This window comes from Trachemys scripta, unplaced genomic scaffold (assembly GCF_013100865.1).
Source record: "Trachemys scripta elegans isolate TJP31775 unplaced genomic scaffold, CAS_Tse_1.0 scaffold_65, whole genome shotgun sequence".
Classification (NCBI taxonomy): domain Eukaryota; kingdom Metazoa; phylum Chordata; order Testudines; family Emydidae; genus Trachemys; species Trachemys scripta.
Window position 1 is genome coordinate 32,952 of NW_023260551.1, and position 21,894 is coordinate 54,845.

At 53.0% G+C, this 21,894-nt stretch overlaps 1 protein-coding gene across 1 annotated transcript; it reads right to left on the bottom strand.

Annotated features, from left to right (window-relative positions):
• Positions 1-8,262: 8,262 nt before the first annotated feature.
• Positions 8,263-21,374, bottom strand: LOC117870617 (zinc finger protein RFP-like). Its single transcript, XM_034757823.1, has 7 exons — positions 20,758-21,374; positions 18,904-18,999; positions 17,534-17,764; positions 17,211-17,233; positions 16,805-16,920; positions 15,692-15,751; positions 8,263-8,852 (listed from the first exon to the last, which is right to left on the bottom strand). The coding sequence occupies exons 1-7, from the start codon at positions 21,172-21,174 to the stop codon at positions 8,338-8,340; spliced, it is 1,458 nt and encodes a 485-aa protein (XP_034613714.1). The 5' UTR covers positions 21,175-21,374; the 3' UTR covers positions 8,263-8,337.
• Positions 21,375-21,894: the final 520 nt, after the last annotated feature.

Genomic DNA, 21,894 nt, shown 5'->3' on the forward strand with positions numbered 1-21,894 from the left:
CCCCCCCCCCCCCCCCCCCCGGCATTTATCTGGCCTCAACCCTCAAATCAATCCTCACCCCCACCATCAGTTCTGCCTCCAGATCTGATGGGAGATCCCAATCCTACCCCTCCCGCAGCCCCTCCACGTCTGCCCCTCACCCAGGCCCTCCCCCAATCACCCCACATCTGCCCAGACTCCACCCCCCGACATTTATCTGGCCCCAACCCTCAAATCAATCCTCCCCCCTCCCGCATCAATTCTGCCTCCCGATCTGATGGGATATCCCAATCCTGCCCCCCCCCCAGCTACCCGTCCCCCACGGGCCCCTCCCAGCCTCACCTCTGCTCCTCCGGCAGCTCCTGGGGTCCCCCCCAGACCCGGGGGGTGCAGTGGTGTCCCCGCTCCCCGCCCAGCCGGGTGCGGTGGGGCCGAACCAGCTGCTCGCAGGGGGGCGGAGGAGGAAGTGGCTGATCTGACTCAGGTGGGATCAAACACAATCCGGTTCCCCTCCGGATTGGCTACTCTGCACGGACTCCGGAGCAACCTCAGTAGCAGCAGCTGACGCCCCTTCCCCCCCCCCCGGGCATTGCAGGGAGCTGATGGGGGGGGGCGGTTATGCAGGGGTTAAAGCGTGTCCCGCGGGGGTAAAACAGGGGGCGGAGGGGGGCACGGTGCAGGCTCCGGGGCGGGGGGAGGAGTTGGGGGGCAGAAAGGGGGAGGCGCTGCCAGACAGCGGCACGGGAGGGGACGGACCCCAGGTGTGGGGGGGTCAAAGTTCCCACAAATGGGGTGAGGAGGAGCCACCTGCCGTGGTCCCCAGAACAGGGCGTGGGTGGCTTTGGGGTCCTGGCTCGGGTCTGTCCCGGCGACAGTGTCTTGTCTACACTAGGACCCTACAAGGAGGGAGAGAAACCCCCCTAGTCCCAGGGCAGAGTCCCACACTGCAGAGCTCAGCTGGGGACTCCCCGGTGTCCAGGATCCCACGCAGCACCCCAGAGCCCACGGGCTGGACAGGAACACACCGTGGGGCGGGACGCGGCGCCGTACCAGTAAGAGATTTATAGGCCATGCCCCGTACCTGGAAAGACACAGGAGGAGCAGAACGTGGGGCCCTTGTGTGACCCCACTAGGGTGATGAGATGCCCCGATTTTATAGGGACAGTCCCGATTTTTGGGCCTTTTTCTTATACAGGCTCCTATTTCCCCCCCCCCCCCCCACCCATCCCCTGTCCCGATTTTTCACACTTGCTGTCTGGTCACCCTAGACCCTGTGCCAACAACTCCTCCAGCGCCGCTGTACTGCCCCCCGCCAGCCCTGTCCTCCGGCAGGCTGCAGCCCAGAGAGGAGACGCAGCAGCTGGCGGGGCTGGGGGGCAGTACAGCGACGCTACGGTTCCTGCGGCTCAGAAGTCCCCGGCGCAGCGGGAGGAGCACACGCCCCCCCCAGTTAATGTGGGATGGATCCTGGGGAGGGATGGGGGAGAGCCTGGGGCCCTGGGCTGGGGGCAGGGCAGGGAGGAGTCACATGGGGGGGTTACTTCGGCATGTCACGTGCCCCCCCCCCCTTTAGGTGGTGCAGCATATGGGTAAGAAGTGAATTCTGCACCACTGGCAACACCTCACAGTAAATCCCACGGTCTCATCACAGCGACAAGCTGGTGAGGTCCCTGTGGATGCTGGGGTGACCCCGCTAAATGGAGCAGCAAATCCCAGGACTCTGCCCTCAACAAGGGCAGTTGGGAAATTAAAAGGGAAGAAAGATGAAGAATAGTTGTTAATGCTGCATTGGTAGGTAGGAGTTAACAGGAGCCGAGAAGTAGCTTTAATAACCACACAGCATATGGAAAAGGGCGGGGGGGAAGCGTCAGTGGTCATAGAGATGAGGAGCCAGGAAACTGCAGATGGGAGTCCTCCAGCATCAGAGGTGAACCAGGAGACTGTGTAGATGGGAGTCCTCCAGGGTCATGGAGATGAACCAGAAGGCTGTTTAGAGGGGAGTCCTCCACACTCTCAGATACACAGATAACTGAGGCTAGAGAAGCCGATTTTTTCGTTCTGGGTGGCTGTGTTCTGCACTCTAAGTGGAAGGGCTGTAATTTGGGGGAAAGAAAAATTCGTATTTTTCACACACATTGGAAGTTGAAAATCTCTGTTAAGTGCACGGCCTTAATCATGGAGATGCTCCCGACACCGACAGAATCGTGACTTGGTTTGGTTTGTAGATTCAGACTTGAAGCTCTTTCCCTTAGGAGCTGCCTCTCACACTGTGTATGTATAACACAATACCGTACACAATAGGGCCCCCGTCATGGGTGCAGCCTCTAGCTGCTACGGTATTAAAACTAATCCTGCGATCAATGGAAACAATTACTGTGTCGTCAGACAAGAATGAAACAGGGAAAGTTGTGGTGGGAGGAACAGGCCGAAGATCAGCAGAGAGAAACTCCCCAGCCTAGCGATCTCAATTCCCAACCCTGCAAAATCGTACACACCTTTCCTCATACTACTGCCCCCATTGATTTCAATGTGCCTGAGCTACCGTCAGGCAGATGGTAAGGTTGTGAGGACAGGGGTCTTGAGCTGAAACCCGGCTCAGGGATCAGAATCTCTCTCTCTCTCTGTGTGAGTGTATTTCCTGCTAACACACGTAGAGGCCAATGGTCTGATTCTCCTCTCCCAACAACTTCACACTGGCGTAGACAGAACAAGGGGTTCCAGTGGGATAACGTCTGATTCACACCAGGGTGAGGGAGAGGCGAATGGCCCTGTGAACCCAGTCAGACTGTTCCTGGTTTGTACTCAGGTCGGGGGGAGGCACAGGAGTTCAGTGAGTTTGATCTCTATGGGAAGTTTGATGAGCCTATGACAGGGCAAGGATGAGGTTGTTTGGGTTGTTGCCCTGTATTTGAGGTGTGTATGTACCCCAGATTTTGATCAAGCAAATTACAACTGTATTGTGTGCGTTCAGCCACCATGAATTAATAAAATAGACCACCTAGTTAGGGGTTAATTTGAACAAGCAGGGCTTCTGGAGGCAAGGTGAAACATTGATTGGATATTAGGAAAAACTATGTCACTAGGAGGGTGGTGAAGCACTGGAATGGGTTCCCTAGGGAGGTGGTAGAATCTCCATCCTTAGAGGTGTTTAAGGCCCGGCTTGACAAAGCCCTGGCTGGGATGATTTAGTTGGTGTTGGTCCTGGTTTGAGCAGGGGGTTGGACTAGATCAGTGGTTCCCAAACTTGTTCCGCTGCCTGTGCAGGGAAAGCCCCTGGCAGGCCGGGCCGGTTTGTTTACCTGCCGCGTCCGCAGGTTCGGCCGATCGCGGCTCCCACTGGCCGCGGTTCACTGCTCCAGGCCAATGGGAGCTGCTGGAAGTGGCGGCCAGTACGTCCCTTGGTTGGTTGGTTTGATTGGGTTTTTGTATTTGTTTGTTTGTTTTGCTATTTAATTTCCTGGTATTTTAAATGGAAAGAGGCTTGTTTTAAGAGTTAATGATCATTTAGGCAGTTGTACATGTTGCAGCTGATACAAGACTGAGATAAGAAAATAACAAAAAGAGTTAGGGAGAATTTGGGGTTGACACCCCCACTCCCAGCTTCCTCTGCCCCACGCCCCATATCACCCCTCACATTTCTCCAAACGAAATCATAAATCATTATAAAGAAACACTGGCAGAGGTGGATGTCACCCACTTGTTTGCAGTTCATTCTCCGATTTGTGTCCAAGGTGGGTTTCAAACGTCATCGTTGGTAGAATCTGTGAATTTTATGAAAGGCTGTTGTCTTTGTTTCGGTTTGTTGTCATTCTGTTTTGAAGCCAGCTGTATCTTGGGAACAACAAGATCAAATAACCCTACATTTGAATCACTAACCCTACCCTGCACTCCCACAAGGCATAGTAAATGTCAAGACAATCCAGGTAAGCCCATCATTTTAACAGGAGGGAAAGGCCTTCTCTACACAGCCACTGCATAATATCAGAGAGACGTGAAGTGGCCCAATCACCTCATGGAGGTGAATACAGCCTGAACCATTAGCTCTACAGTGTGTGACAGAGCCAGGTTTGTTGGTTGGTTGCTTGGGGTTGGTTATTTTTAAGTACCTTAAGAACATTCTGCAGGGATCAGTTCTAGAACCAATATTAGTCAGTGTTTTCATCCATGGAAGGAACTATACAATCATTGCTCAGAGAAGGTGCAGCCGACACACAGATTGGTGGGGTGGTAAGTAAGGCGGAGGCCGGAGTAGTCCTACAGAGGGAACTGGATCACTCGGTAAACTGGGCCCATTCAGACAGAAGGCGCGTTCACACAGCCAAATGCAAAGTTAGATCTCTGGGAACAAGGAATGCAGGCCAGACCTACCGACCGCAGGGAGCTCCGGGTCTCCCTTGCTTTCATAGAATCTTAGAATATCAGGGTTGGAAGGGACCTCAGGAGGTATCTAGTCCAACCCCCTGCTCAAAGCAGGACCAATCCCAACTAAATCATCCCAGCCAGGGCTTTGTCAAGCTGGGCCTTAAAAATCTCTAAGGAAGGAGATTCCACCACCTCCCTAGGTAACGCATTCCAGTGCTTCACCACCCTCCTAGTGAAACAGTGTTTCCTGATATCCAACCTAAACCTCCCCCACTGGAACTTGAGACCATTAGTCCTTGTTCTGGCATCTGCTACCACTGAGAACAGTCTAGATCCAATCCTCTTTGGAACCCCCCTTCAGGTAGTTGAATGCAGCTATCAAATCCCCCCTCATTCTTCTCTTCTGCAGACTAAACAATCCCAGTTCCCTCAGCCTCTCCTCAAAAGTCATGTGCTCCAGCCCCCTAATCATTTTTGTTGCCCTCCGCTGGATTCTTTCCAATTTTTCCACATCCTTCTTGTAGTGTGGGGCCCAAAACTGGACACAATACTCCAGATGAGGCCTCACCAATGTCGAATAGAGGGGAATGATCACGTCCCTCAATCTGCTGGCAGTGCTCCTACATATACAGCCCAAAATGCCGTTAGCCTTCTTGGCAACAAGGGCACACTGTCGACTCATATCCAGCTTCTCGTCCACTGTAACCCCTAGGTCCTTTTCTGCAGAACTGCTGCCTAGCCACTCGGTCCCTAGTCTGTAACAGTGCATGGGATTCTTCCGTCCTAAGTGCAGGACTCTGCACTTGTCCTTGTTGAACCTCATCAGATTTCTTTTGGCCCAATCCTCTAATTTGTCTAGGTCCCTCTGTATCCGATCCCTACCCTCCCGTGTATCTACCACTCCTCCCAGTTTAGTGTCAAGCATTTCCTCAGGTGATGCTTGGGCTCTTCCCTGAAACAGCCTTTTCCAGCAGCGAGGTGGGTCTTGAGAGTCTGGGAAGCGGCCGTGTGAAACCACCATAAGAAATTTGACTATGGCGGGAGAGGGGCGGTGACTGGAAACGCTGTTGTGGCTACAGCTAATTAAAATGAAGTAGACACAGGCTGTACATTAGCTTCTTCCCCTCCTGCCTTTTCTGGACAGCTGGATGCTGTTAGCAGAGAGGGGATGTTAAGGGGAAGGAGCTCTTTGCTGCCTGGGTTTTTTCCTGCTGAATGTGTCCCTTGTGATCTGTAGCCGTCACTCAACCCCATTTATCTGGCTGCTGTTTCCTGGACCTCGGCCCAACACCCTGGGTGCTGCCTCTTCCCTCTCCGAGCAGCCCCCGATGGACAGACCCCTGCACCCACATGGTGCCCCCCTGCAGATGGGGAGCCGTGGGGCCTGGATCCTGCACAGTGACCAGTGCTCTCCGCTCCCGCTGGCTGTATCTGTTCCCATCCAACGTTGTACAAGATTGAAGCATTGTGGCCATTCTCCGGGGGCAGATTTAGTAGTGTGCATACGGAGCCTTTCAATAAATGGACTGAAACATCTGACGAGAAACAGTTTTTAATCCATGGAGCTGCATCCACACAAGAAGATGCACCAGTTCAAATAAATCCAGTTTTGACACCTATTTACTTAAATTACCCCCCAACACATACACACATCCTTCCCAGACTCATAGAATATCAGGGTTGGATGGGACCTCAGGAGGTATCTAGTCCAATCCCCTGCTCAAAGCAGGACCAATTCCCAAATAAATCATCCCAGCCAAGGCTTTGTCAAGCCGGGCCTTAAACACCTCTAAGGATGGAGATTCCACCACCTCCCTAGGTAACCCATTCCAGTGCTTCACCACCCCCCTAGTGAAATAGTGTTTCCTAATATCCAACCTAAACCTCCCCCACTGCAACTTGAGACCATTGCTCCTTGTTCTGTCATCTGCCACCACTGAGAACAGCATCCCTTCCCTGGTAGGCTGGAGGTCACCCAAGCCCCCCAGTCCCTGGGTCTCCCTCTCCCAGGCAGGCTGTGTCCCTGCCGGCTACCACCCCCACATCTGCCTGTCCCCAGCTCAGCTATTAATTCTGCCCCCTGCCCAGCCCCCACCTCACTTCTGCCCCCAGTACTCCCCCCCATCAGTTCTGACCCTGCAGCCCCCACATCTGCTCCTCCTGCAGGTCCAGGAGTTCGTCACCCCCCTCCCCGCTGCCCATCCCTGGTGCAGAGAGGGAGGGACGGGGAGGAGCTCCCAGGAGACACAGAGATGAGGTATCAGGCGTTGGGTAGACAGGAGTCCTCCAGGGTCATAGAGACTAGGACGACTGTGGGTAGAGGAGCCCATTTTATCACTCCCAGTGGGCTCCTCCCCCAGATCCCCGGAGTCTTCCTGGACCATAGAGGACAGTGACAAACAGGCTGGAAGCTCCCTGGGGCAATGAGATTGGCTTCTCCAGCTCAATCAGTCCCTGATCCCTGTAGTTTGACAGCCCAGACCTAAGATCCAAACTAGCCCCTAGGGTGATAGAATCTGTATGATAGATATAGGGTGAGCAGAGGTCCCGATTTTTGGGACTTTTTCTTATATAGGCTCCTATTACCCCCCATAGCCCACAGGCAGAGGCCATAGAGATTAGGTTGCATGAGGCTAAAGCGGCTGATTTCAGGGTCCCCAGTCGGATAGTTGTGACGAACTGGGACGGTTCTTAATGTTTACCCTGACTACTGTGTGGGTGCCTCGGTTTCCCCTATGCAGTTCTTAAGTCTCTACGGGGTGGGATTGTTGCAGAGCAAAGGGCCAGTGTGCATAAATGGCCGACACTCTGTCTCCTGGCAACTAATGGCTGGGGCCCTTCCCCCATGCAAGGTGATAGCTAAAGGTGTGGGAGAACAAAGAGATCAAGTGACCTCCTGGCCCGGGAAAGAGACAAAGCGCAGAGGAGGAGGGGCTGGAGGGGGTTTCAGTTTGGGGCTGGCTGGGGACGGGAAGTGAGATGCAGACGTGGGTGTCTGGCTCGCTGCCCCCCAAAATGGATCCGACTGAGGGGTCCTGTTCTCTATACCTACAAGCTCTGTTTTAGACCGTGTTCGTGTCATCTAATAAACCTCTGTTTTCCCGGCTAGCTGAGAGTCACGTCTGAATGCGAAGTGGGGGTGCAGGACCCTCTGGCTTCCCCAGGACCCCGCCTGGGCGGACTCGCTGTGGGAAGTGCATGGAAGAGCAGAGGATGCTGAATGCTCCGAGGTCAGACCCAGGAAGATGAAGCCATGTGAGCTTCTTGCCCTGAAGACAGTCTGCTCCATGGGAGAGGAGGCTCCCCAGAGTCCTGACAGGCTTCGTAGGGAGCAGTTCCAGAGCATCGCCGGCTCCAGGCACCAGCTGAGCAAGCTGGTGCTTGGGGGGGGGCAGACTGTTGGAGGCGGCATTCCGCCCAATCCTAGGGCGGCACGGCCGCTTTTGTTGTTGTTCTTGTTCCGCTCCGGCCGCCCTGTAGGGGGCGGCGCCGCAGAGAACTAGAGCGCCCTGCAGGGCAGTCCTATCTCCTAGAGCTGGAAGGGACCTTGAAAGGTCATTGAGTCCAGTCCCCTGCCTTCACTAGCAGGACCAAGTACTGATTTTGCCCCAGATCCCCAAGTGGCCCCTCAAGGATTGAACTCACAACCCTGGGTTTAGCAGGCTAATGCACAAACCACTGAGCTATCCCTCCTGCCCCCTCTTCCTTCCCTCCCCGCCGACTGGAGCGGAGCCCTCGCGGCAGGCGGCAGGAGGCGGCGCAGCGGGAGGGGCCGTGTGGCAGCGCCCCTGCTGTAGCCCTGGCCGCCCCCTTCTCTCTCTCTCCCGCCCGCTCCCTCCCCCTTCCCCCCTCCAGCCGGTCCCCCTGTACCCGCGCTCCGGCTGCGCCGCCCCGTTTTTGTTTTTTTTTTGCCTGGGGCGGCCAAAAAGCCAGAGGCGAACCTGCGCCCGGGGACTCCGTGACAATAGTCACAGACCCACACACCCGCACCCCATCTCAGAGACACAGTCTGACACCACTGCTCGATCTTACCAAGAGCCAGGGGCAGATTCTCTCGCCGGGGATGGAGCCCGGCGGGAAAGTGAAGATTGGGGCCTCGCTAACCGCGTCAGAAAACGTCACCTGCCCCCGTTCACAGTCCAGAGAAACCCGGATCCTGCTGGGGACCCGGCGCAGGGGGGTCGTAGGGGAGGTGAGAGCCCGGAACTGATGCCCCCACCGCTCCACCGCCCAGATCCCCTCCTTGGGGTTAAGGTTGATCCGTTCCTTCCTCCTCACAGACTCTCTGGCCACCCCCACCGCCCAGCGTCCCTCATCCCCCACCTCCACCTCCATCTCCCAGCAATGTCTCCCAGAGGTGAAGCCCTCACAGCCCAGCACGCAGGGACATCGGTCGAATCTCTCCGGATTGTCGGGCAGAACCTGCCGCCAGCATTCCCATGTCACACTTTTCCCATCCGCAGAGAGGACGAGTTCGGGATGAGCTGTGTCCGGATCCAGAGTCACATTCACTGGTGGGGAGAGACAAACAGAGTGTTAGGGGCAGAATTCAGCCCTGGGAGAAGCTGGGACAATATCCTTCACTCCCCATCTGCCCCATTTTGGCTGGGACAGTCCGGGATCCTGGGGGGCTGCCTCTGCTCAGTCTCAGGTTCCCCAGACAGACGTTACTGCAGTTTCTCAACCTGGGTAACGGGACCCAGTTCTGTGCCTTCTACTGTCGCTATAAAGGCTGCAAGCAGCTCCCTGTTGCCCTCCAGGAGCTGCTCCATTCCTAAGGAAGGCATCAAAAACGTTTAATAAGGAGGGTCCAGACAAGGCAGGTACCAACTTTGGGAAGCTTCATCGCCCCAATGCAGTCAACGCTCCCAGCCCAGGGATCAGAGATGAAGATGCAGCCCTGGGGAGGAGCCGGTGATTTGAGGCCAGTGAGTAGGACGTAGGCGATGGCATTGGGTGGGTGTGATGGAGTGGGAATTTTCTGTAATATTTCGTAGGAATGCGGCGTGGGCCTCAGTTTCCCCCATGTGCTGTATGGTTAACGAGGGGGTGGGAAAAGGTTGTTTACCCTCTGCAAAGAGTCAGAAATCCAGGTGAGACAGGTGCCTGACTGTCTGGAGCCTGGGCCCATGTCTATGGAATGTCCCACAAGACAATGGCTGCTCCAATGACACAATCATTTGGCGCCTAGCAACTAACAACCATGGATGGCTCAAACTCTGCAGGAAGCCAGCTGCGTTTGACCAGCGGGAGAAGAGGAGGTTACTTACCTGTAACTATGTGTGGTCCCTACCTGTATTCCACTGAGGGTTTAGGGATGCACTATGCGTCTGGAGCTGGAGAATTCGAAAGTAACGTCCGTTGGGCCGCGTACACACCTTTGATTCACCTCACAAGGTGATAAAGGGCAGGGCGGACTGACCATGCCTTCAGTTCCTTCTCCACCACAAATTGGACAGATCCGCAGCGGAGGGACAAGGGGGGGACTGGAATACGGGTAAGGACCACACCTCCAGTTAGTAACCTCCTCTTCTTCGAGTGATGGTCCCTATTGTATTCCACTGAGGGTGATTAACAAGCAGCACCTAATTTGGAGGAGGGTGGGAGGAAGAGGTTGGCTCGGTGGAATGGTCGGAGGACGGCTGCGCCAAACGAGACATAGAATCATAGAAGATTAGGGTTGGAAGGGACCTCAGGAGGTTATCTAGTCCAACCCCCTGCTCAAAGCAGGACCAATCCCCAACTAAATCATCCCAGCCAGGGATTTGTCAAGCCTGACCTTAAAAACCTCTAAGGAAGGAGATTCCACCACCTCCCTAGGGAACCCATTCCAGTGCTTCACCACCCTCCTGGTGAAAAACTTTTTCGTAATATCCAACCTAAACCTCCCCCACTGCAACTTGAGACCATTACTCCTTGTTCTGTCATCAGATATCACTGAGAACAGTCTAGATCCATCCTCTTTGGAACCCCCTTTCAGGTAGTTGAAAGCAGCTATCGAATCCCCCCTCATTCTTCTCTTCTGCAGACTAAACAATCCCAGTTCCCTCAGCCTCTCTTCATAGTTCATGTGCTCCAGCCCCCTCATCATTTTTGTTGCCCTCCACTAGACTGTTTCCAATTTTTCCACATCCTGCTTGTAGTCTGGAGCCCAAAACTGGACACAGTACTCCAGATGAGACCTCAACAGTGCCGAATAGAGGGGAATGATCACGTCCCTCAATCTGCTGGCAATGTCCCTTCTTATGCAGACCAAAATGCCATTGGCCTTCTTGGCAACAAGGGCACACTGTTGACTCATATCCAGCTTCTCGTCCACTGTAACCCCTAGGTCCTTTTCTGCAGAACTGTTGCCTAGCCATTCAGGTTGTATTCATGCACTGTAGCAGTGCATGAGATTCTTCCATCCTAAGTGCAGGACTCTGCACTTGTCCTTGTTGAACCTCATCAGGTTTCTTTTGGCTCAATCCTCTAATTTGTCTAGGTCCCTCTGTATCCTATCCCTCTGTCTAGGTCCCTCTGTATCCAGCATATCTACCACTCCTCCCAGTTTAGTGTCATCTGCAAACTTGCTGAGGGTGCAGTCCACACCATCCTCCAGATCATTAATGAATCATCCACCGCAGAATCTTGCGCTGAGGAGCAATGCACAGCAAAAGTATGTACATTAGTCCATGTGGCTACCCTATCCAGGTCTGGAAGCGCCTAGAGTGAGAAACAGTCAAAGGGATTTCCTAAATAGTCTCACCCTCTGCAGGTTGAAGGCCAAGGTCCTGCAGACATCAAGGGAGTGAAGGAATCGCTCCTCCTATGAGTTGGTTAAGATGAATACGGGAGACAACCTTTGGCAGAAACTTGGGATGCAGGCACAGGGAAACTTTGTCCTTACAGAACATGGTGAATGGGGGATCCACCATCATGGCCCCCAATTCTCCTACCCTTCTTGTGGAAGTAAGAGCTACCAGGGAAGTAACCTTCGTGGAAAGAAGGGACAAGGGAGCATGAAGCCAATGGTTCAAACGGTGATTTCATTCATGTTGAGAGAATGAGGTTGAAGTCCCATTGGAGAGCGATAGGTTGAATGGGGGGACAGATTCTGAGGAGACCCAAGACTGGGTTAATCTTTTGTGGGCCCCTGGCACCTGGACAGTTTGCCCTCCTCCTAGATAGCTTGGAAAGGGGCTCGATCTTGCTGGGGAAGCTTGTCTGTAAAGTCCTCCAATTTACCGTAATTGAGAAAGTGTCATTTGGCCAATAAGGCCTGGTAGTTGGAAATCCAAAATTGGAGACTGGCTGACGAGCACCCCAGAAGGTCCAGCTGCTTACCCTCCTTGTCTGCCAGGGTGCATCACTGCTTGTATCATGAGGGAATGGGGTGGAGGATGAGAGAACAGAAACTCAGACCCCTTAGCCAGTACATGGTACCCTCTTTTCTGCCCGCCAAACAGTTCAAGCTGACTGAAGAATGGCATCATTGATCGGTAGAACAACCCTGGTCGGTACTGAGGCCTGAAGCATGTCAAGAAGCTACCACTGTTTTTCCTGTCCTTCCTCCAGTGGATGAATATGGAGCCTCTCAGCCACCCGGCGTAGGAGGTCTTGGATGGGGTGACCAGATAGCAAATGTGAAAAATCGGGATGGGGGTGGGGGGGTAATAGGAGCCTATATAAGAAAAAGACCCAAAAACCGGGACTGTCCCTATAAAATCGGGACATATGGTCACCCTCGTCTTGGATATGATGAAAACGATCTGGAGACAAGGGTTGAGCTGAGGACACAGCTGCGTCTAGAGAAGATTATGGGAATTACTTCTGTTCCGGCAGCACTGTTAGAGCCAAACTGAATGACTCATCTTGCAAAACTGGTTCCAAATACCCAAAGCGGGGAGAGGGGTGAATCCTGTCTTGCTGAATGGGGAGGCTCCGAAGGTAGATATTGCAGCCAAGACCCCCCTGTGCGACCCACAAGACGGATCCATTGGATGCTGTGGAGGGCCCCAGGCAATGGGATAACAGTGGTTTCTCATTGGGGAAAAAGAAGGGACTCTCACAAAGTTGGCGGTCCCTTGGATATTCATAGCAGCGGTAGAGGATTGGCAGCCCCTGTGCTCCATCCGAATCCTCCAATGAGAACTCAGAGCCCGGTTCAAGTGGCAGTACCATCGGAACCGGGGGAGACTGTCTGAACCGGAGGGGAGTGGGTGGAAGCGTGACTCGACTGAGGGAAGTCCAGAGTTGAAGATCATACCCCCGCTAGGCGTCGACTGTGCAGGAAGACATGGAGACCTCACTTCCCCCCGAGCAAAGAGTTAATCGGGTCCGGGTGCCGTCTCCAACCTCCCCGGTGTTAGCGGCACATACGTCGCAGCCGGAACCAGAGCTGGAGCGGAGGGCTGGTTCGGAACCGATGCTTCCCTTGACTTAGGGGGTGCGTGGCTCGATGGTTGGCACTGGTGGATCTGGCAGGTCTGTGTGACTTCTTGTGCTTGTGAGCCTTGGTAAGCCCCAGTTCTCAGTGGCTGGAACTGGTGGAAGACGCATGGGCCTTCTTGGGCCTGGAGGAAGACTTACTGACATCCTTAAGTGCATGCATCCTTGGCTCCCGACTAGGCCCTGGCACGGGGTCCATAGTACTGGTACCAGCGGAACCGGACATGATCTCCACCATTGGAGGTGCACTTCTGGGTTTTTCAGGTTGATGTATGCGGGGTGGTTCCCCGGCCTGGATCCGACTGCGGCCTCTTGGTGCTTTTCGAGGTGAAGAGCCCGACCTTCTCATGTATGGGAAGGATGGGCCGATGCTGCACCTGGATGAAATGTGAGCTTCTCCCAGGCAGGAGAGGCAGCGTTGGTGCTCATCACTGACTGAGAACGAACACGGGCAGGAGGCGCAGATCTTCCACCCCGGCGTCTCTGGCATAAACCAGTACCCAGGCGTGGGTTCTGGATTGGGATGGGGTGGGGACCGGTGAAAACAGAGCCCTACAGTCTCTTAGCTCCTAAAACTACCACTAAGCACTAAAACTAGAACACAAACCTGAATAAAAAGAACTTTGTACAATTCTAAAGTGGGGGGAGGGTTTGTTTAAGTGCGTGAGAGACAAGAGGACACTAGCAGATCCGACTCGGACCATGTGGCGGTGAGGAGAAACTGAAGGTGCGGTCGGTCCACCCTGCCTGTTAACGCCTCGGACAAAACCATAACGCGAAGCCAGGGCGCATGCACGGACCACCAAACGCTCCTACTTTCAAATGCTCCAGCTCCGGGCACATGGCGTAAACCCTCCATGGAATACAATAGGGACCATCACTCGAAGAAGAACAAAGGGCTAAGGAGGGGCCAGGTGGGGGTTGTTAGGGGTGGGCTGCTGACAGCTGGGGACACACTCCCCTGAATTGGGACTAGAGAGGGGTCAGAGGGCTGTAGGCTCAGGGCTCACCACGATGGACCAGGCTATAACTCTCTCTACGCTGCGTTCCAGACATCTAATAAACCCATTTGAAAAACTCATTCGGAGAACACTTCAATCTCCCTGGACACTCAATAGCAGACTTAAAAGTGGCCATTCTTCAACCAAAAAACGTCAAAAACAGACTCCAAGGAGAAACTGCAGAACTGGAATTAATTTGCAAACTGCACATCTTCAAATTAGGTCTGAATAAAGACTGGGAGTGGCTGGGTCATTACAAAAACTAATTTCCCCCTACTATTACTCACCCCTTCTTGTCAACTGTTTGAAATGGGCCACGTTGATTACCACTACAAAAGTGATTTTTCCTCCTGTTGATAATTGCCCTCTTCCATTTAATTGAATTGGTTCATTAGCACTGACCCCCCACTTGGTAAAGCAACTCCCATCTTTTCATATGCTGTGTATTTATACCTGCTACTGTATGTTCCACTCCATGCATCTGATGAAGTGGGTTTTAGCCCCCGAAAGCTTATGCCCAAATACATTTGTTAGTCTCTAAGGTGCCACAAGGACTCCGCGTTGTTTTTGCGGATACAGACTAACACGGCTGCTACTCTGAAACCTGAGACCAGGCAGAGACGCCCTGACAGTTCCTCCCCCAGGCTGGCTTCAGAAACTGCCTCTTTCCCGGCTGCATCTCCCTGCTAGGGCTACTCCTCTCTCGAGATTAGAGGAACATCAGCACCTGAAGCTGCAGGGAGGGGAGTGAGAGAAGGGAGGCAACAGATATAAAGCCAGGGAGAAGCTGCACACTGACCCCATTCTCCTCTCCCTGGCCTGGGAGAAGAGACGGGAAGGGGATACTAGAGAAGAACCTCTCCAGGCCAGAGGCAGCCCTCTGAACTGACTATTTCAAAGGCATGTGGATGTGTGTGGAAGCGCCAGGGTCAGCGCTAAGGACCTTTGCTTTGTGTGTAGGTTCCTTTGTTCATCGGCGTGGGTGTGAACTCAGCACCAAGGCTGGCGTCAGGATTGTTCGTCTGACCTCTGCTTGGGATCTGCTTCGTATTTCGTGTTTGTATTTTTATGTTTAGAGGCTGGGGGCGGGCGGTGTCATGGTCAATGCTGTGTGACAAATCTCTGTCCTTGTCTCTGGGGGTCCCGCGTTTCCTGGCGGATTTCGCTAGCCTCAGAGGTTCGCTGTGACCCTCCACATAGCCCTTCTCTCTCTAGAGGCAAGGGTCACAGCCTACTGAGCCATTTTCATCATAAGCCAGCAAGGGAGATGAGGAGAAGCAACCCTCCCTCGCACAGTCTCTGTTGTCTCCCAGTGTCAGTGATTAATCAAGGAGGGGAGAGGGGAGCCCGGGCCCGCCCTCTACTCCGGGCTCCAGCCCAGGGACCCTAAAATTAGCAGCTATGGAAGCTGACTTTTTGGAAATAGGACGTGTACAATTCCCTGGGCCACTTCCCCACAGCATCCCCCACTTCCTCAAGATCCACTTCACCCTTACCTCAGGGCCTCCTTCCTTGTGCCTGATATGGTTTGTACTCCTCAGTCTCTCCAACAACGCAGCTTCCTCCTACAGCTCTTGAAACGCCTCACTGACTAACTGGGAGGTTTTTAACTAGTTCCAGACAGCCCTTGATTGGCTTCAGGAGTCCCAATCAATCTAGCTATCTCCACTGCTTTCTAGAAGGATCTTAATTGGCCCCAGGTGTCTTGATTAACCTGGAGCAACTGCCATTTGGTTGCCATGGTACCAGGGATTTGTTTAGCCTGGGGCTAACATACCTGTTCCTCACTACTTTACTATAGCCATCTGGCCTTGCCCCGTCACAACTGGTTTGATTTGTGACGTGAGCGACAAGTTCGTGAAAATCTTTTCAAGGGATTTTTCTCTTCCTTGAAAGATAATCTCCGTGTGAAATCTCACCTGGTGTGTATGACTCTAGGGGTTCCCCTTCTTTTCTCTCCAGTTCAGAGGGCAGCGTGTCTGGAGAGGGAAAAGAGATGAGGTTTCAGGCTGGCACGTTTACAGAGACATCCTCACTCGTAGCTGACAGAACTATGTTTTAATTACGTGAGAGAAAACATTGGCGAGGGACAGGGCCGCGCCTAGATCTTTAATCAAAGAATCTGACACTTTTTCTATTTTCGCTTTCGTTCCGGCATCTCACATCCACAGAAATGTCCATTAACCCTCCCACCTCCCCCCAGCAGATACGACATGGGAGAGGGATTTCTCTCTTCCTCCAGACCCCCGTCAGTTTTGCTCATTCTCCGTGGGCATGTTTTCATAACCTAGACCCAGATCCTGCCAAGAGTTTTAGCATGAATGGACCTTTACACCCTTTGGCTCATTTGACATGAATGGGCTTTGTGGAGACTTTGCAGGATCAGGGCCCTGAATGGCAAAGCTTTACCCAGGCCACGCCCCTCTATCCCTGCTCCACCCCATTCCTCCTCCGCTCTTCCCTCAACGCCTCCACTTCCTGCCCACCCAGGAGCACCCCTTGAGCCTGCAGCTGCTGGGGAGGAGGCACAAAGGGCTCCTGTGTTGTAGGGATTCGCCTGGGTTTGCACCTTTGGCCCACACGAGCTGCCACATGCGGCCGGAGCACAAGGATGGGCTGGGTCCACATTTCAAAAGTGACCTGTAATTTAGGGTCTAAATTTTGGGGGTCAAACTTCAGGCCCCGGGGGCCTGGTTCTCCAAGGTGCTGCATATCCCACTGGCTCAAGCTGCAGCGGTGGGTGAGTCACAGCTCTGGCGCACACGCTCTGCAGTTCAGCCGTTGGGAGAGAGAAACCGAGGCACTCACATTTTGCTATGTTTTTACCTTCACGATTTTACCCAAGCTCACAGAGTGAATCACCGTGAGACATCCCGGTGCCTGGCCCCTGCTACATCTGCTCCGTTTCTCCACTTTCTGGTTTTTATTGAATTGGTACACATTGTAATTATGAAGCGACTGGCCAGAGCCCATCTCGTCCCACGGTCTCAGAGACACACTCTTATTTCCCCTCCTAGATTCCTTCTTGATACCTTTGAACTTCCTCAGAGTCTCTGTTAGAGCAAAAATTTTCTGGGAGAAATTGCTGCGTCTCTCTGCCAGCTCCGGAGAAATCTCCACTGGCTGCTGGAACTTCCCCGTCTCACATCTGGAGAGAGAAAATTTCACGTGATTATATTTCGTTTACAGACTCATTATCATTCCTTGCTGGTGGAAGTTGCTGCTCTATGGAGCCTGGAGTTAGAAATCCTCTCCTCCCAGCCTCCGAGCCGGTGCAGCACAGCCCAGGGCTGTGCAATCTTCCCCCATAGGCCCCATTAATATCCTTCCAACCTGGCCTGCAGAGAGCAGATCCGAGGATGAAAGAGGCCCATCTTTCCCACGTATTAGATAATTCCAGATTCTTGTATAGCGGGGGAGGGAGGGAGAGCCACGTACCTGCTCAAGGTGCTTCTGATATCCTAGAGGGGGGAGAGAGAGAAAAACAATCTCAGTCCCTCATGCCACACACTGGGGTATGTGGGAAAGGGATTTTGCAGATAATGGGGAAAGAGGCACTGCCCTGGCCCCAGGGCCATGCATTGGCTGAGTTAATGTCATCTCGAACAGGAATAAGTCTGTAACTTGTCCAAGAGCAACAATAATTCACACGTCAGCAATGCACACACTGAGTCACGCTGTGAGCTGTGATGGCTGGACCCCAGTGCCCATGCTGTCCTGTCCCTGTGTCGGGATCTGGGATGTATTTAACTCAGTCTCACCTGCAGCAATTCACTCGCTGGCTTCTGACACTTCCCCTCCAGCTCACGGATCAGCTCGCTGAGCCGGGAAATCTCCTCAGAGAGTTGAGTGACATTGTCGTGCTGTAGCTTCACAATCTCCTCGTCCAGCTTTTCCAGGTGGGCCAGCAGGAGTCGCTCTTCTTCCTCCAGAAACGTCTTCAGTTGCTGAAACTCAGACACAATCTCCCGCCTCTCCTTTTCTGTCTGTATCTGTTTTTTTAAAAAAGGGGTGGGGAAAGGGACATATAGAGAACGTCTAGGGTCTTTCACAAGTGCTGAGCGTGCAGGAGAGAGAATTGCCTTACATCTGACACTTGACACAGTAGTTACTAGGGAGCGGATTTCGTAACACCTTCCTCTTTGTTCCTAATATCTCTTCATGGAATGTGTCCATGTCTCACAGGGGCAGGGCACTATGTCATCAGAGACTTGTCTCAGTCGTGACCCAGAGCAGCAGGAGGCAGAGATGCCAGAGAAGAAAAAAGAATGAAACAATTATTTAATAGTGCAAGAAATGCCTGCGGGCTCCGGCTGACGGCACTTTCTGCGATATAGTCCGTTCAGCTTGGAAGGAGAGTTAGGAAAGCCACAAGAGCTAGAAATTAACTCATTCCTTGGAATGGGAGCTCCGCTTCTGTAGAAAATGAGGTGGGCCTGATCCTGGGAGAGGCCTTCTCAAGCCCCCTGCACGTGTGCGGGTGCAGACATGACTCTAATCCCCGGTCACGGAACAACGCACACAACAAGTCCTGAGTACTGTGTCCAGTTTTGGGCCCCACACTACAAGAAGGATGTGGAAAAATTGGAAAGAGTCCAGCGGAGGGCAACAAAAATGATTAGGGGGGCTGGAGCACATGATTTATGAGGAGAGGCTGAGGGAACTGGGATTGTTTAGTCTGCAGAAGAGAAGAACGAGGGGGGATTTGATAGCTGCTTTCAACTCCCTGAAGGGGGGTTCCAAAGAGGATGGAGCTTGGCTGTTCTCAGTGGTACCAGATGACAGAACAAGGAGTAATGGTCTCAAGTTGCAGTGGGGGAGGTTTAGGTTGGATATTAGGAAAAACTTTTTCACTAGGAGGGTGGGGAAGCACTGGAACGGGTTCCCTAGGGAGGTGGTGGAATCTCCTTCCTTAGAGGTTTTTAAGGTCAGGCTTGACAAAGCCCTGGGCTGGGATGATTTAGTTGGGGTTGGTCCTGCTTTGAGCAGGGGGTTGGACTAGATACCTCCTGAGGCCTCTTCCAACCCTGATATACTATGATTCCTCATTCCCCAAGGCCACAGAGGAATCTGCCTACAAAGAGATCTCCCTTCCCCAGCTCCTTGCTGGTTAATAACAACAGGGACCTACCCGATACTGCTGGCTTGTCCCCTCGCCAGTCACTTTAAATCCCTTCAGCTTTTCTTTCTCTTCCTTCAGAGTCTTCAAATGGGCCTGGAACGTCTCCTGGTGAAACAGAAATGCATTGGTTGTTTATTTGTGTCTAGTGAGTGTTTTCCCACCCAAGAATCTGTAGATGACGGTCTGTCATGGAGTCCTCGGGCGATGCTCTAGAACTGCTCCCTACATGCTGGGGCCCAGCGAGCCAGACACCCCCGTTTGCCCTCACTCCTCATCCCTAGCCAGCTCCAAACTTAAACTCCCTCCAGCCCCTCCTTCTCTGGGCTTTGTCCCTTTCCCGGGCCAGGAGGTCACCTGACCTCTTTGTTCTCCCACACCTTTAGCATATCCTTGCAACGGGGAAGGGCCCCGGCCATTAGTTGCCAGGAGACGGAGGGTCGGCCAGAAACTGAGGCACCCACACAGTATTAAGAACAGCCCCACTTCATCACACTGTTAGCCCTTTCTGACATCAGGGACACGAAGGAAATGATTCCTCATGAATGGAGACTGGGAGTGTTTTATATTCAGGCAGCTGAGAATTATTTGTCCTTTTCCTCCATTGAGTTAAACCAGGGGAGAAAGCTGGAGTCACATGATGGTGAATCAATAACCCAATTGTTTAGAAAGCTTAACTAACAAAGTGATACCAACCCCAGAAGCCATCAGGGTTAGAAATACCAAAGGAGCCCAACTCCCATTGAATTTCAGCCCTTAACCCCGGGGGATTGGACAGGTTGGACAGAACTGGGCTAAGCACTTGGGCGGGTGATTTGTGTTAAGAACGGTTGCTTTATGAGATCCCAATCCCTTTCATTTGCAATGCCCTCTGGGTAGCGACCCCCCCGTTCCTAGCAAAGCTACCAGAAGCAATGGACTCTGGGAGATGCACAAGGCCGGGATTGTCCCCCACTGTTTTGTGCAGGGCCCAGTCCAGTGGAGGTCAGGTCTCATGCTTGGTCTGCAGGAGCTGCCTGGATGATACAGACTGTGATAAAAGTCCCCCTTCCCTGGTCTGAAGGCAGCACTCCCAGGTACACTGGCCTGCAGTGCACGTGACCGAAACCTCACCGATCCTTCCACAGTTTCATTTGAGTTGCAAGTTCCCTTATTTCACCGGGGGAAGTGATTTGAAAATGGCGCTCCAGCTTCCCAGAGAAACGTCGCCCACATCAGTCATCTGTCCTGCCTTCATTTCTGCCTCTCACGCCACATCTCTCTATGCCGGGGGCCGGCAACCTTTCAGAAGTGCTGGGCCGAGTCTTCATTGATTCACTCTAATGTAAGGTGTCGTGTGCCAGTCATACATGTTAACGTTTTTAGAAAGTCTCTTTCTATAAGTCTATAATATAGAACTAAACTGTTGTTGTATGTAAAGTAAAGAAAGTTTTTTAAATGTTTAAGAAGCTTCATTTAAAATTAAAATGCAGAGCCCCCCTGGACCGGTGGCCAGGACCCGGGCAGTGTGAGTGCCACTGAAAATCAGCTCGCGTGCCGCCTTTGGCATCCGTGCCATAGGTTGCCTACCCCCGCTCTATACATTTCTTTCCATATCACTGTTCATTAGGGTGACCAGAGGTCCCGATTTTATAGGGACAGTCCCGATATTTGGGGCTTTGTCTTATATAGGCTCCTATTACCCCCCACCCCCTGTCCCGATTTTTCACACTTGCTGTCTGGGCACCCTACTGTTCATACAGTGAAAGCTTTATAGAGCAGAAAGATGCCGGGGGCAGAAATAGAGTCTGATCAGCAAGTTGGGGTGAAATGAACCTGTCATTAAAATGCAGTTAGAATGAATTAGATGGGGCAGCGATTCCTTACCTCGTACTCCTGGGCAGCCTCCCGGATGGGAACCACCGTGTGAGCGGCGTGAGCCCGGGATGCATCACACATCACGCAGATGGGGGTTTGATCCTCTTCACAGAACAGCTTGAGAGGCTGCCGGTGCTCCCCGCACACTCTCTCCCATCCTGCATCCTCAATTCCCCGTAAACTCAGCTGTTGGACAATTTCTAGGACATTCGCCAGCTGCCTGTTGGGTGTGAGGTTTCTCTGCTGAGCAGTTTCTCCGCACTGAGGACAGGAGACGTCTGTGTCCGACCCTTCCCAGCACCGGCTGATGCAGGCTCTGCAGAAACTGTGCCCGCAGTCTATAATCACCGGGTCTTTAAAATACTCCCGACAGATGGGGCAACTAGCTTCAGCCTGGAGACATCGTGCAGGGCTCTCTGCAGCCATGGCTTCTGTCTAGAGAGCCCCAGTGGTAAGTTTCACTTTCCTGAATTCAGAGGTGCACTCCACCTGCTACAGGAACTGGGTGTTTCCTTTCCTGGAATTGACTCACACTGTTTGCTGCATCGGAACAAGCCCCCTGGTAACATTACCAGCCCCGGGGGCTTTTGTGATCAAAGTGCCAATAAAGTGCTGCCCCACCTGCAAACAGCCGCTGTGCCGGTGTAGAGGGTCACTAGGACCTCTCGTGGGTGCCAGCAGCCACCGGTACAGATGGGCTTGCCAGAGCAGGTGTTTAAGGAGGGATAGTTTGAAACTCACAGGCTGCATCCGATGAAGTGGGCTGTAGCTCACGAAAGCTAATGCTCAAATAAATGTGTTAGTCTCTAAGGTGCCACAAGGACTCCTGTTCTTTTTACAGGCTAAAAACTCAGCTAAGCTGGAATCAGTGTTTCAAATATCTGCTTCTCACTTAAACCAGGGCTGCTCTGGCTCAGTGCGTTGCCAGCTCCCATGATTTCATCTCATGGAGTCTCACGATATTTGCTGTGTTTGTTAGACCCCCAGCTCCTGAAAGCATGTGATTAGGGGAGACTCTTGCCCAGGGCCGGCTTTAGGCCGATTCAGCCGATTCGGCTGAATTGGGCCCCGCGCCAAGAGGGCCCCGCGCCGCAGCTCTCCACCCTGCCCCCAGCTCACTTCCCCCTCCTCCCCTCCCCTGCACGC

Coding starts and splice junctions, on each gene's coding strand:
- LOC117870617 (XM_034757823.1), bottom strand. CDS start 21,174: ATGGCTGCAGAGAGCCCTGCACGATGTCTCCAGGCTGAAGCTAGTTGC. Junction 19,000..20,757: donor AGGCTGCCCAGGAGTACGAG/GTAAGGAATCGC, acceptor CTGTTTCACCAG/GAGACGTTCCAGGCCCATTT. Junction 16,921..17,210: donor ATCAGAAGCACCTTGAGCAG/GTACGTGGCTCT, acceptor TTCTCTCTCCAG/ATGTGAGACGGGGAAGTTCC.